The 17,888-nt window shown below is 42.4% G+C and overlaps 2 protein-coding genes across 4 annotated transcripts in view; one reads left to right on the top strand and one right to left on the bottom strand.

Moving 5' to 3' along the window:
• Nucleotides 1-785: 785 nt before the first annotated feature.
• Nucleotides 786-12,990, bottom strand: shld2 (shieldin complex subunit 2). Of its 3 annotated transcripts, none has more exons than XM_037973560.1 (13): nucleotides 12,852-12,988; nucleotides 8,751-8,810; nucleotides 8,502-8,671; nucleotides 8,241-8,404; nucleotides 7,326-8,113; nucleotides 6,615-6,765; nucleotides 6,337-6,438; nucleotides 6,068-6,262; nucleotides 2,431-2,577; nucleotides 2,145-2,351; nucleotides 1,815-2,058; nucleotides 1,615-1,730; nucleotides 786-1,547 (listed from the first exon to the last, which is right to left on the bottom strand). In XM_037973560.1, exons 4-13 carry the CDS (start codon nucleotides 8,401-8,403, stop codon nucleotides 1,378-1,380), a joined length of 2,283 nt encoding a protein of 760 aa, XP_037829488.1. In that variant the 5' UTR covers nucleotide 8,404; nucleotides 8,502-8,671; nucleotides 8,751-8,810; nucleotides 12,852-12,988; the 3' UTR covers nucleotides 786-1,377. The 3 variants fall into 3 exon arrangements, with proteins under 3 accessions (XP_037829488.1, XP_017289164.1, XP_017289168.1); XM_017433675.3 differs by having other exon boundaries at nucleotides 8,502-8,651; XM_017433679.3 differs by lacking the exons at nucleotides 8,502-8,671; nucleotides 8,751-8,810 and having other exon boundaries at nucleotides 12,852-12,990.
• The window catches only part of LOC108246239 (glutamate dehydrogenase, mitochondrial), a 34,855-nt gene continuing 29,789 nt past the window's right edge, over nucleotides 12,823-17,888 (top strand). The window contains exon 1 of the mRNA XM_017433680.3: nucleotides 12,823-13,228. Coding sequence (XP_017289169.1) covers nucleotides 12,823-13,228 — 406 coding nt within the window. The remainder of the gene's footprint in view (nucleotides 13,229-17,888) is intronic.

The following is a 17,888-nucleotide window of genomic DNA, read 5'->3' as shown; positions in this document are numbered from 1 at the left end:
TAAACAAAATGTTTAGCTTCTGAAAACTGTAAAACAACCCAAGTGAAACAAATAAACTAAGTAAAACTGAAGATGCACCAGTATCTGATATTCTCTCAGCTGAGCAGTTAGGAGGTGGAGGAGGAGAAACATCAGGTGGGTGGAGGGATGCCAAAGAACGGAGATGAGAGGAGGGAGAGATCCAGCTGTTTTAACACAGTTTAATAAAACATCTATGAAACCAACACAATGTTGAGTTCAAAGAGCGCAGTGGGGAAACGACTGCAGTTTCTGAGATGAAGAGGGAATTTCTGGATCTAAACAGGAGCTTCTGAGCGTCCTTGTTTGTCTGACTCACTGATGGGCCACTCTGGTCACATGAGTGCAGGTGTTGATTGGAGTGAAACTGACTGGGGATCAGGCCTAAAGCTCCATTATATGTTTTTGAAAGTTGGAATCTGAGACCTCCTCCTCTGATTAATGTTGGTTTCTCCTTTTTGACATAAATGGCTTCTTTTACCCCTCTCTCAAACCATCTGTCTGATGGCAAATAACCATCTGTCTCCAATCAACACCTGCACTCATGTGACCAGAGTGGCCCATCACAAACAAGGACCCTAACGAGCCTCTATTGTTAGGAGAGTGAGAACAATTTGCAAGCAATCCAGCTTACATCACATCTCAGCTTTAAAAGCTCTACTCCACACTCTCTATTTCTGAATTGAGAAAGCTCCTCTGATGAGAAGCGAAACGTCTTTAACTACAGAATAGAAGTCCAGTTGTTTTTGTTTTTTAACCTTTTTTGAATTTACCATGGCCTGGATGACTGAGAATCTACACCAGCATATCCTTAGAAAAGTGTTCTGAGAAAGTCCAACTGGGAGAAGACCCAGGACATGCTGGAGAGACTGTCTCTTGGCTGGCCTGGGAACAGCTTGGAATCTTCCTGGAAAAGCTGAAAAGAGATCTAGGATTCCCTGCTTAAGCTGCTACACCCCCATGACCCAACTCTGGAACAAGTGGCAGATAATAGATGAATGGATGTGGATCACTTTAGAAAAGGTCCATAGAAAGATTAAAAAACTTTAACAAAAAATATTTTTACTTGAAATGTTTACATTTGATTCTCAGAAAGCCAAGAATGAAACTTGTTTCTGACAAAACTAACATGACATGTTTGGTCATGCGATCAGGAATAAACAAGCACTTTTATATAAACTTTATGAAAACTTCACATTTAAATATCACTGAGTTTTATATCACAGTTATTATTTAAGACTTAAATATCAGAGTTTTAAAAGCTAACCAGTAATGTTCACACAAGAATGCCTGCAAACTGAACCTGGGTAACACCTGAACCTAAGCCCCGCCCCTTTAGTTGTGCTGTAAGGATCTTCCTCAGGAGAACTGAAAGTCCAGCAGCGTGAAGTCCTGACTGATGATGACGCTGTTCTCATCACACAGGAAGTGGCTCCGCAGGGTCATGCTGAAGGTTTTCCTGGGACGAGCGAGGAGCTTATGGATCCGTTCTGCTGCCACCTGGACGTGTTTCACCTGAGATCCTGGACCTGAAAGTTAAAGAGATGAGAGGTGGATCAGCTCACCTGAGCAACTTCAGAGACCTGATCCACCCACCTGAACTCCTCTGGAGTTTATCAGGTGGAGCATCCAGGATGTTCTGCAGAGGTACGGGAGGGACCCGAACACACAGGTGGTTGCAGCCCCACCCACTGACCGTCAGCACACCTGGCCTGAGGAGCACACACGGGTGGTGTGAGGAAAACCTGGACTACAATAAACTATCATGATGACATCACTGATGACTTCAGCAGCACCTGTAGAAGCGGCGCACAGCTGTGTGCGGCAGGCAAGGGTAACAGGGGGCGTAGATCTCGTTGGTGTCGGTATCAAGTTCCGTAGAGCAGCGAGCGCAACCGGTGTAGGTGATGTCACCGCTCAGCACCGCCATGATGCCGTCCAGCGGAGTGGAGCTGTCTAGGACTGGCTGAGGTAGGTTCTGGGAGGGCGGAGTGTCCTGGAACTGGAATGCCAAGACCTGGACTCTGAGCTCCACCTCACCTGGAGTAGAAAGTAAAACTCTCCAATTCAACCCGTTTCAAGGTTCTGATCAACAGGATTCTGTTAAAGTTCTGGTTCTGACTCACCGCTGTACTTCTGGGACAGCAGAGTGTCCACGTCCAGCTCTAGCGGAGTGCTTCCCTTCTGGCAACAACGAGCCCGATGGAAGTCCTGCACCCGGCGGTCAGTCTGGTTCAGGGCCCGGACCAAGCTCCAGGGGGTGGAGTGCAGTTCCAAAAGGTCAGAGGTCAATCCCTCCCTCACCAGGAGGTTGTGAAAGTCCCACACAGCATCTGAAGACCCCCAATAAAAGCCAACCCATCAGAAGGGTTGATTCAGTCACAAAACCAGTGGTTCTGTGTGGGTTTATACCTCTGTCTCTGTTGAAGAGAGGCAGCCAGTCCAAAGCTGCGCCCCACAGCAGCAGCGCCCCCTGCAGGCCGTCAGACTGCTCCACAACCAGGACTGCCTTCATCTGAAGTGCAGACCTACAGTGAGACTCAGCTGTGGTTTTCCAATCTGACGTACACACAGATACTCACACAATCAGTACAGCCTGAGTCAATGAGAACCACTTGAAAGATATTAAACATTATTTCTTTTTATCTTTGACACCTGTGAGCCAGAATAAAACATTAAACTATAACTTCATATAAAACAGACATTTTTTAAAAAACTTAAAAGATCTTTTAAGCAAAAAATGAGGCACAATACACGTGTAGAAAACAAAAATACTGAAGGGTGTCAGTGCAGCTGATGTCTGAAGCTGCCTCTCTCTGAAGCCCAACAGGAAGTTAGGACTTCTTTAGTAATAATCTAAGATGACAAAATGGCAGACATTTAGATGAGTAAACTGTAGAAGAAGAGTTAAGACAACCACGATCAAAAGAAATGTTAAAGCTGCTACCAGCGGCTCATTATGGTCACCTCAGTACCCACACACCTGTGTCTGTCACTCCCTGACAGCAGTCTTAAGGATGCTCTGATACTAATACTTGCAGAAGCGTCTAAAACCTGATAGACCTAATGCAGAGGTGGAACAGTCTGGATGTACTGTGTGTATGGAGGGTATTATTTCTCCTAGGGCACCAAAATGGCTAAAGGTGGCACTAGATACAATGAAAATCAATGAAAGTTTGGGAGTGTGCACTCTGACCTGTGTGTGGATTTGAGAGGAATCAGAGAGACACACTGGGTGAAAAAAAGACAAACTACATACAATCGGATGGATAAACTGTAGAGGAGGATAAAAGTCTGTGGATATACGAAGCCTTTGTAAAAATTTTGGAAAGTTCAGACAGCTGAAAAGGAAAAGGGAAGCTGGGACAAAGCATAGATAGAGGGAGGGGGGACTTGGGATGGAAAAAAATGGGGGGGAAGGGGACGTTGGGACAAATAAAGAGTTTAAAAGAGGGCATGGTTGGAAAGACAAAAGAAAAAGTGGTAGCTAAAGATGAAAACAGAAGATAAATTAGGAGGGTTGAAGCAGACAACGATGATTGTTGGCTGAGAAAGAGAGGATGTGAGGGCAGAAACTGGGATATGTGCCTTTGTGGATGTAGATGTTGGATAAGAGAACTCAAACTCACTGGATGGAAGACTTGTTGGTACGACGACTGTGTGGGCTCTCAGAGATGATGTCATCAGAAAAACTGCTGCACTGTAGTTTGTGTTTGTGAGAGCAATGTTTGAGGGAAAGTCCAGAAGGTATTTTATTTTTGCTGAATGAGAGAAGCTGATGCTGTTGGAGGAGATGGTAGGAGGAAATGTTCTGACGGAGCGGCTCCATTGAGGAGTAGGAGAAGCATTGCGAGGACGATGTTGAGAGGCTTCCACAGGTGGCAGACTGGTTGAGCTCCTTGTGGGGTCAGTGGTTGAGGAAGGGTTGGAAAAAGTTTGGTGTTTGGTGCGTTAATGTCAGGTTCATGTTGAAATAAGTTTAAATCCGTAAATGGATTAGAATGGAGTTAGGATTTACTTAAGCCGTAGCGTTTTGAAGCAGAAACACAGAGCTAGAGTTCAGTGTGAAAATCCGACACATCACAGCAATGGTATGAGTAGCTTTTATACTGTGGTATAGGGTGTAGCTGGGAGTGGTTCAGACTTGAACTTTGTCCCAAAACTTAATTATTTCACAGTTTCATTTGTAGTTTTCGAATAAAACGTTGACGCGTATGTGTTACAGGATTAGAAGAGCCTTATTGTCATTGTTTGGAGTTTGTAACAAGCAGCTTTATTCTTGTAGGAAAATGCTTTTAACGGTGTAAACAACATATGATTTTTGTGAAGGTGAGAGCTGAAGTAGGGATGTGTAGTCATAGCATTTTGTTTGCAGGATTAGAGAAAAACTGCTGGGCTGAAATTGATGAAATCTGGTTGTGATTCGGAGCACAAACAAAAGACAAATTCTTTCAGTTTTGGTGCAGATCAGAATCACTTATATTAAAACTGTAAAGACAACATTTGACCTGATGCAGCAGCTGGTTTCTTTGTGTTGTTTTTTTTAATAAAATGATTGAGGATTAAGGCTGTGAATATGTCAACTGAAGTTCACCCGTCTGAGATTTCCTTACAGTAAAGTTGTAAAGTAACTTTAATAAAATGGAGTTTTACTTGTTGGGTTTCTTTGGGGTTATTAATGCAGACTAATTATAGGCAGCTGTAATTTTCCTTTAGTGAACAAAGTGCACGTGTTCTCCACCCCTTCCATCAGCAGTGAACAGAAAACAACAGAAGGTGGAGTGAATAAGGTGAGAAAAAGAAACGCCTGCAGGTAAAAATGATCTGAATGTCACCAGGAGAGTTTTACTGCTTAGCAGTTAACGCTTTCATTTCTCAAGCTTTTAAACTGTCAGAAATTGTTTAATAAAACAAGAATGAGTCAGAAAAAATAGAAAGCAGCCAATCAGATGGCTCCAGTTTGGATTTGGTGCGTGATCCGATGGAGCCTGCAGTGTTTATTAGAACATGGGGAACAGTGTTTGACTGAGGCTTTCAGAACAGTGTAGTTCTTATCAACATAAGAGTGACCTTTGACCTCACCTGAGTACACCATCTCCTTAATCATACACAACTCTGACTGTCCTACACTTACAGTTTCCTCCAAACAACATCAGAATATAAATGCAGAGGCTTTTCTTCAAGTCTTCTAAACTCAAAGTCTAAAAAGGACTACATTTTTTATTGTGCACGGTCTGACCTCTGACCTCTGGACGATTTGAGAGAAAACCTATGATTGGATGGAGAAATTGTAGAAGAGGAGAAAAGATTGAAGAAATAAGAAGAGTTTGTAAAAACTGTTAGAAAGTTTAGACAGCTGAAAGTGTGGCATCATCAGACTCTAAGCTGAACATCTGTAAAAAAAAAATCCTCCAACTTAAACTGTGATTGTGTAAAAACTAATAAAGATCTGAAAACACAATTTCAGTCATGTAAAGTCCAACTTTCTGTGATTTCTTTAAACTTCTGAGCTGTAAACTTCTTAAGTCTGTCTGAGCTGTAGAGCTCCAAACAGGGCTGGATTTTACCACTTGCTGCAACTAAACACCACTAATGTCTACGCGGAACAAGCTATTTTTAGCTGCTTATTTTTTGTAAATTTTATCTATGTTGTTTGATGTATAGCTACCAAGAGTCAGAGCTCACTGTTCCTGACTGAGACACATAGTTTGTACTTTTTGAATGTATTTGTCCAAAAATGTGGAGTTAAAAACTATAGAATAGAGTTTATTGTCTTTTGTACGAGTTAGAATTAATCTTCCTGAAAAGGTTAGATGAACTGCATATCTGTGTAACTATGTCTGTGATGGAAAATGTCTTCAGGACATTTTGTCCCAAAGGAAACGTGAAAACAGAAATGGATAAGGGACCTATGACAAAGCCTTGTGAAACACCTCAGCCTGACAGATTGTTCATCATCGTGTTTTTCTATTTTATGTTTGATATAAAACCTATAAATCGGACTCAAGTGCTCAGTTCATGACAAATGAGATAACCTCTGCCCACTCACCTGAGCTGATGTGTGTGTGCGTGACCCGCAGCAAGGCGTGAACCAGAGTGTTGACCCTCAGCGCCCTCAGAGAGGTGTAGGGGAGACGGTTCAGGTCCTGTGGGGGTTGGTGGGGCAGAGACACCAGCAGGGGGCGCCGCTCTCGAATAAAGCCACACAAAGAGCTGAGCGAGCGAGCATCAACTTGCTGGGTACCTAAAGGGAGAGGAAACCAAAGGGAAGCTGGACATACCTGAGCAGAGGGGGCTGCTGATATGCTGTGGTCGTACCTGCTGGTAAGGCAGAGGCGTGTCCCAGGTTGAGCAGCTTGCTGCTGAAGGTGGACTGCAGCACCATCTCTCCTCTCCACCTGTCTTCATTCACCTGAAGCCCTGATCAGAAGCAAACAACACACCTGTGAAGGACCACAACCTGAGAGGACTGAGTTCAGAACGTGGTTCTGTCCGGATACCCGCCATGTTGTCAGACACTCTGTGTTAGAAAACCACACCAACATCACTACATGTCTGAATGGTAGCAGGTAAATCACTCAGTTGTATCCGTTTACCTGAGAGGAGTAGGATGTCTCCAGGACTAAGAATCAGGGCCCAGAACGCCGCTCGCCGCCACAGCACCACCTTCATCTCAGCTCCTGACTGATCTGTTACGATGATGGACACCAGAGGGACAAAGGTTCCTGCTGATGGCCCAGACTTCACCTTCAAACAGACACCAGTCAGAGCTTTAGTTTCAGTTCTACACCTCACAGGGATCTGAGGTGTCTGACAATAATCTGATGAACTTTCATCAGACTATATGTGTCTGCTTGAATGGGTGGTCTCCTTAATAAAATTTACACCATGGGACATTTGTTCTGGGTATAAAACTACTTACAGTCCGTATTTACATATGCACATTTGAAGAATATAGGGTCTGGTGCAGGGGTCACTGGCAAAGTTTCCCTAAAGGTCAGATTCTTCTTAGCTGACACTGTGGGCCATTATTATTATTATTATTATTATTATTATTATTATTATTATTATTATTATTATTATTATTATTATATTCTACATCAGATTGTGTGTTATTCATTAGAAGCTCCTAGACTGATTAAGACTTAGGAGGACTCAGGTTAAGCTATACAGTAAATTATTAAATTAAAACATTATAAAGCTAAAACTAGCATTACTTGAAGGAAAGCATTTTGCCCGCTGTCCTTGATGTATTTTTTTTTTTTACTTATTTATGTGAAATATGTGTTTCATTGGTCTGGATGCACCTTGACCTCCTTTAGGTGACATGGGTGGACCACCACCACCAGAACAGAGTACCTCCGTCCCACTGTGTCACACCTGGACAGAAGCGTGGTTGGATTATGCAGCCTGGCGGTACCAGTTTTATTGTGAGCCAAAGAATCCTCAGAGATCCGAGCTTTCTTGCTACTGGGGGTCTTTGTGGGGGAGTCAAAGGTGTTTTTGGACTTCTGGGAACAAAGGACACCATCTGTGGTAGCCTGGAGGACGATGCCTCCTTCCTCGGACTTCAGGGTCGAACAGGGTTGGCTGAAGAGCTCAGCAGAGGGCCCAGGTGATGGAGGTTCAGGACTGAAGAGCTCTGGGGTGCTCGAGGAGACGGACGAAGGTGTTTGGATGGCTTTGGGTGGGGTCTTCTCGGGGCTGGCTGCTGATTGGATGCTCTGCCTGCCTCTCAGGATTAAAGCCTGACTCAGAGTCCAGGTGCTGAGGTACTGAGTCCGGGTAGACAGAGGAGGGGCAGCAGGTAATTCCTGAGGTTCTGGTTCTGGTTGAGCGGCAGGGAAACAACTGTCTAGATACTCGTGAACTAAAGCTGAACACTGATCTTCGTCAGCACCATCTGAGTTTCCCTCTGGGCTCAGATCTGATCTTTTAGACAATAATTTTTCTGAGTGGCCTAGAACTGTTCCTCTGATCCACTCAGATTTAGGGTTTGTTGGATCTTCCTTAAGTTCTGAACTCAGATCAGACTGCTGAGCCTCCTCTTTCTCTATGGTTACTGTAGATGTTCTTGCTTCATTTGCACGGTCACCTGAACAATCAGGAAGATAAATCAGAAATATTCTCCTTTGGTTTTCAACCTGGACTAAATTTCAGAGGAGGAAAAAACTATCTCTTGAGAAGTTTAAACATGTCTCTGAATCAGACAAATGTTTCACCTGCTGCAGGTCTGAGTCGCCCCTCTCTCCAGGTGAGCTCCAGGTGTCTCCAGCCTGCAGGGTGACAGTCCTCTCCCTCCACCTCAGCTTCAGGCACAGACCCTGGGTCAGAGGAAGGACAAGGAGCCCCTAGGAAGATGTGGATCTTTGGCCGTTCAGCCATGCTGTGCGCAGAGGAGACAAATACAAACGATGGAAGTTATGACCTTAAGGTTTGCTGATGGTGATGGGAAAATTAAGCTCAAATACAAAAATATGAACCTGTTGTCAAAACAACAGAAGGGAGCAGAAAGCTGTTGGTCTGGCAGGGAAACCTGGATCCATCCAGGAGATTTCTACAGCAGTTTGTTTCAAAGATGGGAACAGTAAGAAGTCTGTAGACTCTCCTTCATCAGCTCCACCAATCAGAGGCTGGCAATGGAGGAAAATGACTTCAGCCCAGCAGGGAAGTTTAGTTTGGAGGAAACAGGTTCAGTTTGGAGTTTGTAATGAATGTTATAGAGGACATACCTGTAATTTACAGTTTGACCTGAATGTGGCAGCATCGTGTCACCAATCAACTTCCTGAACCTAGACACACAACCAGACGACAACCTGGGTAGAAGTGATGATGAGCAGGGAGGGGGAGGAGCATCCTCTCAAAAAAAGAGCAAAGTGTTTGCAGGTGGGAGGGCTGATCCAACAGCTTGTCTGTTCTGGATTTAATTCTTTATAAAAAGAAAATCAGAGCTGCAGCATGATCATCAGTTCTTCTTTTAATTTAAACTTTTAGCAACTTTAAAAACACAAACAATATATTATAACAAGACAGGAAAAAAATGTGAGTTGATACCAAAATAAAACCAGCACCTCCTGCAGGCTGACTGCAGCAGAAGTTTTAAGTCCACATAAACAAAAGATGTTTGTCTGACTCATTGTTTTCAGATGTGAATCTTTTTGATCCCTGTAGCTCTTAGCTTGCTGCTGTTTGTTCAAATATTCATTATTTCTACTACATTCTGTTGTAATTAGTTATTCATTGCCCAAAATGAACCCTGAACGGGTCTGAAGGACTAGGACGGACTTAACGTTCTACATCACAACTGTGATCCCAAAATACAACATGGCAGCTCCCGTAAACTGGATGGTCTGTCTTCACTTTTTAACAACAGAAAAAGGCATCCGTGTTTAACTAAGCTGATGATTCTGACACAAAACACAAATCATAGACAGCTGCAACCCCAAACTAGATTCACAGTCATCCAGGACATAGCAGGCAGGCAGGCAGTCAAGCAAGCAATAAATAAATAACAACACAACTGAACTTCTGTTCTGTAGTTGAACACACTTTGCTTCCCATCAGGGGAGCTTTATCAATTCTGAACTGGAGAGTATGGAGTTCTAAGCTTAAAAGTGCATGAGATGCTCTGTTTACGCAGCTAAACTCACATGCAAATTAATCTCCCTCCCCTCCATCTTGAGGGTCTCTGTTTGTCTGGCTCACCAAGATGTTTTGGTCACCTGCATGAAGGTGTGAGTTAGAGTGAAAATATCTGGGTATCAGGCTTAAAGCTCCATTGTAAATTTTAGAACGCTGAAATCTGAGACCTCCTCCCCTGTTTAAAGCTAGTTTTTCTCGTCTTAAAGGAACTAACCATCTGTCGTCTCTGTCCAAAATCTGAACATTTTGGTCTTCAGAAGAGTGTCCCTTATCCTTGAGGTTTATGTGGACAGCTGAGCCTTGTCCTGAAGAGCTGCTCTCTTGTCTGAGAGTCCTCAGACAGAAAAAAAATCACAAATAAAATAACAGCAGAGATGGCCTAAACAACTAATAAACTGTTTTTATAAATTTATGACTGATGTTGATTAGATTTTATAACAATTACGGCAATAATGTATGGTATCTTTAAAATTTAATTTAATTTCTGGAAAACTCTCTATAGAATAGAATACACTCACCGGCTACTTTATGAGGTACACCTTGGTAGTACAGGGTTGGACCCCCTTTTGCCTTCAGAACTGCCTTAATCCTTCGTGGCATAGATTCAACAAGGTACTGAAAACATTCCTCAGAGAGTGTGGTCCATATTGACATGATAGCATCACGCAGTTGCTGCAGAGTTGTCAGCTGCACATCCATGATGTGAATCTCCCGTTCCACCACATCCCAAAGGTGCTCTATTGGACTGAGATCTGGTGACTGTGGAGGTCACTTGAGTACAGTGAACTCACTGTCGTGTTCAAGAAACCAGTCTGAGATGATTCACGCTTTAAGACATGGCACATTATCCTGCTGGAAGTAGCCATCAGAAGATGGGTACACTGTGGTCATAAAGGGATGGACATGGTCAGCAACTATACCCAGGTAGGCTGTGGCATTGACAGGATGCTCAATTGGTACTAATGGGCCCAAAGTGTGCCAGGGAAATATCCCCCTCACCTCTGCACCACCACCACCAGCCTGAACCATTGATACAAGGCAGGATGGATCCATGCTTTCATGTTGTTGACACCAAATTCTGACCTACCATCCGAATGTCGCAGCAGAAATCGAGACTCATCAGACCAGGCAACATTTTTCCAATCTTCTATTGTCCAACTTTGGTGAGCCTGTGCGAACTGTAGCCTCAGTTTCCAGTTCTTAGCTGACAGGAGTGGCACCCGGTGTGGTCTTCTGCTACTGTAGCCCATCCGCCTCAAGGTTCGACGTGTTGTGAGGTCAGAGATGCTGTTATGCATACCTCGGTTGTAACGAGTGGTTATTTGAGTTACTGTTGCCGTTCTATCAGCTCGAACCAGTCTGGCCATTCTCCTCTGACCTCTGGCATCAACAAGGCATTTGTGCCCACAGAACTGCCGCTCAATGGATATTTTCTCTTTTTCGGATCATTCTCTGTAAACCCTAGAGATGGTTATGCGTGACAATCCCAGTAGATCAGCAGTTTCTGAAATACTCAGACCAGCCCGTCTGGCACCAACAAGTCACTTAAATCACCTTTCTTTCCCATTCTGATGCTCAGTTTGAACTGCAACAGATCGTCTTGGCCATGTCTACATGCCTAAAGGCATTGAGTTGCTGCCATGTGATTGGCTGATTCGACATTTGCGTTAATGAGCAGTTGGACAGGTGTACCTAATAAAGTGGCCGGTGGGTGTAGAATACCTTTACTGTCAATGTCCATATATTACAGTGAAATGAAGAATGGTTACGTATAAAAAAGAAACATAAAACCTATAGCACACAAAAAATCAAGTCTAATCAGGTCTAAACCTAAGATGTGAGTTAGACAGGTGTGTGTTTGTTGAGAAGCTTTACTGCATTAGAAAATAAGATTAGTCACTTGTTGTTTTATGACCCACAGTCGGGTCCCAACTCTAACTTTGGGAACCACTGGTTTATAGCGTCCTTGTTCAGTAATGTACTGCAATGTTATAAACTATCAAAAGGACCATTATTTTCTTCTCAGTTTTAAGCACCCATGAACACTTGGATGAGCTTTTAATCGTTTTACAAATACAGTAAAATATCTGGAAGTCCTGTTTACCCAGGTTGTCAGAACATCTAAAGTCCCATTCTTCGGTCATTTTAAACATGAACAGGATACTAGAGGCTGTTCAACTCTGAGATTACATTCGGAATAAAATACTGTGAGTAAAACATTATATGTATTTATAAACTTAAAAATACTAGACTGGAAAATTGAACAAACTCTCTTTTTTTCTTTTCTAAAACATTTTATTTCATCACAAGGAGCAATGTGAGCAACATATTTACTGACCAACAGATTTAAGTTTAGAGGAGACATTTAAACCTGGTCACTACACCACACAATCATTTCTAATCTGGTTTTACTTTGAGGTGACAAGGATTTCTGTTGTTTTTTTCTGAAAGAGCCAACAAAGTGAGAGTTAAAGGATTTAAATAACGTGTTAAAGTTGCAATGCTCAGGTTTAATACAGTTTAAAACTTATTTCAACACCTGATTTAATGAATGAATTATTTCCTTTATTTATTTTGGACACTTATTTTGACAGTTTCACCAGAAAGTCTAATTTTAGCTAATTTTGAAACTGGCTAAAACCATAACAAAAAATTTGGAAAATGTGTGAAATATTATTTAAATGTCTATCAGAGTGTTATATTGTTTGATTTGATGAATCATTTTGGGCACTTGCTTTGCACTTATTTTGAAAGTTTAATCAGGAAGTAATTGTAGTCCAACTTAGGTAGTTGGAAGCTGGCTAAAACCGTTGAATAAACTTTGGAAAATGTGTGAAATGTTATTTAAATAACAATATCAGAGTTGTAGTTTTATGTTTTATACAGCACTTATCCCCTCGGTGTCAGTTCGTGTCATACACAAACAGTTTAAGTGATTTTTAACAATTGGCCATGCTGTTTCGGATGCTAACGTTGAGCTAAGCTAACACGGTTAAACTGTCCCGTTGGTTTAATTAATGAACACAGCTTCACGCGCCATGCTGTAGGCTGACGGGCGGAACAAACTTACTTTTCCTCTGCTCCATTTCCTCCTTTCCTCCCGCAGGCTCTCCGCTTTTAACCGGCTCGTTCACCTTCGCAGGACCGTAAATTAAAGTAAACATGTACCGGTACCTCGGAGAACTACTCACCCGGAGAGGAGGCAGCTTCCTGGGGTCCAGGTGCTCCGACGCCGCTGACTCGGGACTCCCGGTATCCGTCGCCCTGCTGCGGCACCGCGGCTACAGTCAGGTCGCGGACCGGGACGACGACCCGAACTTTTTCACCATGGTGGAGGGATTCTTCGACCGCGGAGCCAGTATAGTGGAGGACAAGCTGGTAGAGGACCTGAAGACCCGGGAGAGTCCAGAACAGAGGAGGACGCGGGTCCAAGGGATTCTCCGGATGATCAAACCATGTAGCCACGTCCTGAGCGTCAGCTTCCCGATCCGGAGAGACTCCGGAGAGTGGGAGGTAATCGAGGGGTACCGGGCTCAGCACAGCCAGCACCGGACGCCCTGCAAGGGAGGTGAGACCCGGATCGGGACCGGGACCAGGACCAGATCAGCAGGATGCTGTTAGAAACACAGAGTTAGGAGGATATCTGGAGAAATAAAATATCTGGGAAATAGTAGATTTAAAAAAAGTGGAAATTTTTGTTCTTGAAGTTTCTGATCAGATTTGAAAGTAGTCTTTATTTAAACATTAAAAAATCAGAAAACAATGATTTGTAAATCTCATAAACCCTTATTTTATTCTCTATGAAACATAATAAACATGTTTCAAATAGGAAATTGCACAATATTTAAGAAAAAAATAAGGTAATTTTGAGTTTGATGGCAGTAACACAGCTTTAAAAAGTTATGCTGGGGAACACAAGGCTGTAACAGTGGTAAAAAAAAAGAAAGAAGAAAACATCTGGAGGAACATTTTTCAACTAATTAGGATAATCAGACACAGGTCAGTAAGAGGACTGGGTATAAAGAAAGCATTTTAGAGAGGCTGTATCTCTCAAAAGACGGGCAGATGTTCATCAGTCTGTTTAAAAAAAACAGAAGAAAAACTGTTTCTAAAAGTAGTGGAACAATTTCAGAATAATGTCCCTTAATGGAAAATTGGGAAGATCTCATAATCTACAGCTCATAATGACATCAAAAGATCTGAAAAATCTGGAGAAATCTCTGAGCTCAAAGAACAAGACTGAATGTCAATACTGAATGGCTGTGATCTTGGGGCCCTCAGGGGCCACTGCATTAAAAACAGGTCTGATTCTATTCTGGACATCACTGCATGGACTCAGGAACACGTCCACAAATCCTTGTATGTAAACACAGTTCACTGTAACATCCATAAATGTTGCTGAAAGCTCTATGATACAAGAAAGAAGCCGTATGTGATCACCAACCAGAAACACCACCATCCTTAGAATAAAGTTAATTTAAAACCGAGGCAAAGTGGAAAACTGTTCTGTAATCAGATTAATCTAAATTTAAAGATTTTATGGAAACCAGACACCACGTCCTCCATACTAAAGAGAAAAGGGTCCATCCGATCTGTTGTCAGAACACAGTTCAAAAGCCGGCTGTCTCTGATGGTATGGGGGTGCATTAGTGCCTCTGGCATGGGCAGCTTACACATCTGGAAAAGCACCATTGGTGCAGAGTGTGTAGGTTTTGAACAACATATGATCCCATCCAGACAATGACTTTTTCAGGGAAGGCTTTGCATATTTTAGCAAGACAATACTAAACCACATACTGCAGCTGATACAACAGCATGGCTTTGTGGAGAGTCCTGCAGTCCAGACCTCACCAGCTGAAAACAATTGATGCTTCATGAAACAGAAAATCCAACATAAAGGACCTAGGACTGTAGAACAGCTAGAACCCTACATTAGGCAATAATGGGACAACTTTCCCCCAAAACTTAAGCAACTGGCGAGTCCATTCCCATGGCAGAGATAGGTTCCTGGTGGCTGGGCGTCACAGGTGGATGAGTTTCCCCCTGAGATGCTAAAGACACTGGACATTATAGGTCGGTCATTGTTGACCCATCTTTTCAGTGTTGGATGGAGGACTGGGACAACACCCATGGAGTAGCAGACCTGGGTGGTGGTTCCCACTTTAATCTGGTAACATCTGACCCTGCTAAACTTCCCTGTGGTTTACATAAGGGCTCCATCCTGGCTCCAAATTTATTTTTGTTGTACGTGCTGTCCCTACGTAGAATCATATAGCAGTTCAGTGATGTCTCTTACCACCTGTTTGCAGACGATATTCAAATGTATTGCTCCTTTAAGATGTCTGAGGTTCACAAATTGAACTCCTTGACTAAATATCTTTTTATATATAAACCAATGGCTGAGCGATACGTATCTACAACTAAATACAGATAAAACTGGGACAGTTATTATTGCACCAGATAGTACTATTCCTGATATTAAATATCACCTAGGCAGTCTTAGCCAGACATCAAAACCTAACGTGAAGAACCTAGGAGTTGTCTTTGATGGAGCCGTGTCCTCAGAAAAACACTCCAAACAACTTTTAAAGACCTGTTTTGTCTAGTTGTAAAACATTGACAAACGACAAACAGTCGTCTCCAAAAATGTGCTTGAGATGATACATGTCTAAACAAAAAGGAGCTGGCCTGTCTACAGCTGATACAGAACTGGATCCTGACTTGCACTAACAGAATAGCCCACGTTACCCCTGTCTTAAAATCCCTTCACTGGCTCCCTGTGGCATATTGTATAAATTATAGAGCCTGGCACAGGCAGGCCACTTCTTACATCTGTGATCCGATTCAGCCTTGTTCCTCAGCTTGTCGTCTGAGATCTTCCGAGCCGAACCTGCTGATGGTCCCTCGCACTTGCTACAGCACTAGAGGAGACAGATCCTTTCAAGCTGTTGGACCAAGATTGTGGAATGAACTCTTAAACCACTTGCGATTGTTGGACTTTGTTGATTATTTTAAAGAGCAACTTTTTTAAGCACTCATTTTAGCCTCACTGGGTCTTGGGCTGCTATGATAGCTGTTTGTTGTTATGATGTATCCCTTAAATGTCTTCTTGTGTTTTATTACTTTTATTGTTTTACTACTTTATTGTGAAGCACTTTGTGACTGAGGCCGGGAAAGGTGCTATATAAATAAAATTTTACTTACGTTACTTACTTGCTTACTTTTAAAAGGGGGCCCTGAGTGTGTTCCAACTATTGAGGGATCACACTTGGCAGCCACTCTAGGAAAGTTTACTCCAGGATGTTAAACCTCTGATTCAGGAGGAACAGTGTGGCTTTAGTCGTGGAACAGTGGAACAGATCTTTGCCCTTGCAGAGTTAGGATCAAATAGTTTTAACATTAAGCATTATGAAGCTACTACTAAACAAAAAATTAAAATTTAGCTCATTTAATTTAATTAAAATACTTATTGACTCTAAAACAGTCCCACAATTCAGTACTGTATCTCTACTCTCTGGTTTGATATAAACATCAACAGTTGTGTTAACACCGTGTCTGCCCGTGTTGAAAGAAACATGTGTTTAATGTGTTGTGAACATTTCTTCCTCTGACAGAAATGCTAGCGGTCTGGTTAGCTGATGTTGGTCTGCAGCTTTAGTTCTTCTGGAGCCACATCTGAACTCTGCATCGTATCAGTTCTGTTTCCTGCCGTTTCCTATTTTAGCAATACTCTGCAAAACATGTTGTTTACAGATCCAGATGTTGATGCTTTCTCGTCCAGCACCCCCTCCCCTTCCCCCCTTGTGTGTGCCCTCGGGCGAACTTTAATGTAAATATCCTCCACCTTTAACTCGGCAAACAATAAAAACACTGTCAAGCCGGGCTCACGTCAGAAACCTGCAGGTCGGCTGTTGGAACAAGACTGACATGAACAATGTAAATCCAGTCTGGATCGGTTGGGCCCTGTGGTCTGTTCTGCTCTGGATTTGTTTATCTTTGTCAGTCTAGTTTGGTTGGCTCTGGTTGTCTTTGTACCCTGAATAGGTTGGATTGCCCTAAGCGGACCAGATGATCTGTTTTAGCCTGGTTTGATTCTGTTCCATCCGGATCACTTGGTCTTCCAAGTAAAATACTTTGGATCATTGAGTTTGTTCCAGTCTGGACCAGTTCAGGAAGTGTCTTCTAGTCTAGACTGGTTCTTTGTTCCATTTTTGATCAATTGGATAAGGTGGTCTCTTCCAGTCTGGCGTGGTTGGTCTAACCCACACTGGATTAGGCAGTCTGTTCTGGTCTGAACCATTGGGTTTGTTTTGCTCAGTTTTTTCTTTGTTCTGTTCCAGGTTGGGTCAGTAGCTTGGCTCAACTTGGGACTAGTTCTGGACTGGATGTAAGTCACAACCAGCTAAATCATTTTAGCTCCCTCAGACTTTAAAATGCATTGAAACCATTTTCTTGACTAAGATTGGTTTTAATCTCATGTTTTCAACAGTTTTTATTAATAAGCACTTTCATTAGTGGTCCTGTTTTCAGAGGTTCTTCAGGCTGCAGCTAAGAACCACATCAGTCTGTCAGCAGAAACCTGATCGGGGTTAATCCCCTCAGACTGTGACGTTCCCAGCAGGGATAGACTCCTTTTAGGAAGAAGTCTGGCTCCGGTTTAGAGTTTGTAACTGATCTGAGTTCAGAGGAAACACGGCAGCATGTCTTCAGGGCTCTAAAGTCATGTAGTGGTGGATCATGTGAATCTGCAGGGATTTACAGTTTATTCAATTAAAAATTAACTTTATTTTTACAGATTGTTTTTTTTTAAGTCATTTCAAAGCAGCTTAAAGTATAGAGACAAAACAGAACAGAGGCAAAACAAACAAGCAAGAAAATAAAACAAGGAAATAAAACAGTTACAAAAATCTGCAACACACTGCTATAATATTGGAATAAAAGTTCAAGTAAACAAAACACAAAAACAGACAAAATTCAACCCGAAATCAAAATAATTTGTATAAGAGCTTTATTATTTAAAAATGTCTCTTTAGTAGCAAATAATGCAAAATATTATTATTATTATTATGATATTATGCAAACCCTCAATTACAAGGGTTGACCAAAACAGCTACAACTCCATCATCTCTTATTATAGGATGATCTTAGTCCAAAACTCCAGGCCTTTGATGTTTTTCTGTTATTTTGTGTGTTTTTATTTTTAACATAATCCCAAACCAACATAAAAC

The sequence above is a fragment of the Kryptolebias marmoratus genome, linkage group LG22, assembly GCF_001649575.2.
Source record: "Kryptolebias marmoratus isolate JLee-2015 linkage group LG22, ASM164957v2, whole genome shotgun sequence".
In the NCBI taxonomy this organism is placed as follows: domain Eukaryota; kingdom Metazoa; phylum Chordata; class Actinopteri; order Cyprinodontiformes; family Rivulidae; genus Kryptolebias; species Kryptolebias marmoratus.
This window is presented reverse-complemented; position numbering and strand designations above follow the sequence as displayed.

What these genes read in the sequence shown, in the direction of transcription:
- shld2 (XM_017433679.3), bottom strand. Translation starts at nt 8,403, where the DNA reads ATGGCTGAACGGCCAAAGATCCACATCTTCCTAGGGGCTCCTTGTCCT. An exon ending in GCGACTCAGACCTGCAGCAG is followed by an intron (nt 8,114 to 8,240) that starts GTGAAACATTTG and finishes CTGATTGTTCAG; the next exon opens with GTGACCGTGCAAATGAAGCA. An exon ending in CGCCTCTGCCTTACCAGCAG is followed by an intron (nt 6,263 to 6,336) that starts GTACGACCACAG and finishes CTCTCCCTTTAG; the next exon opens with GTACCCAGCAAGTTGATGCT.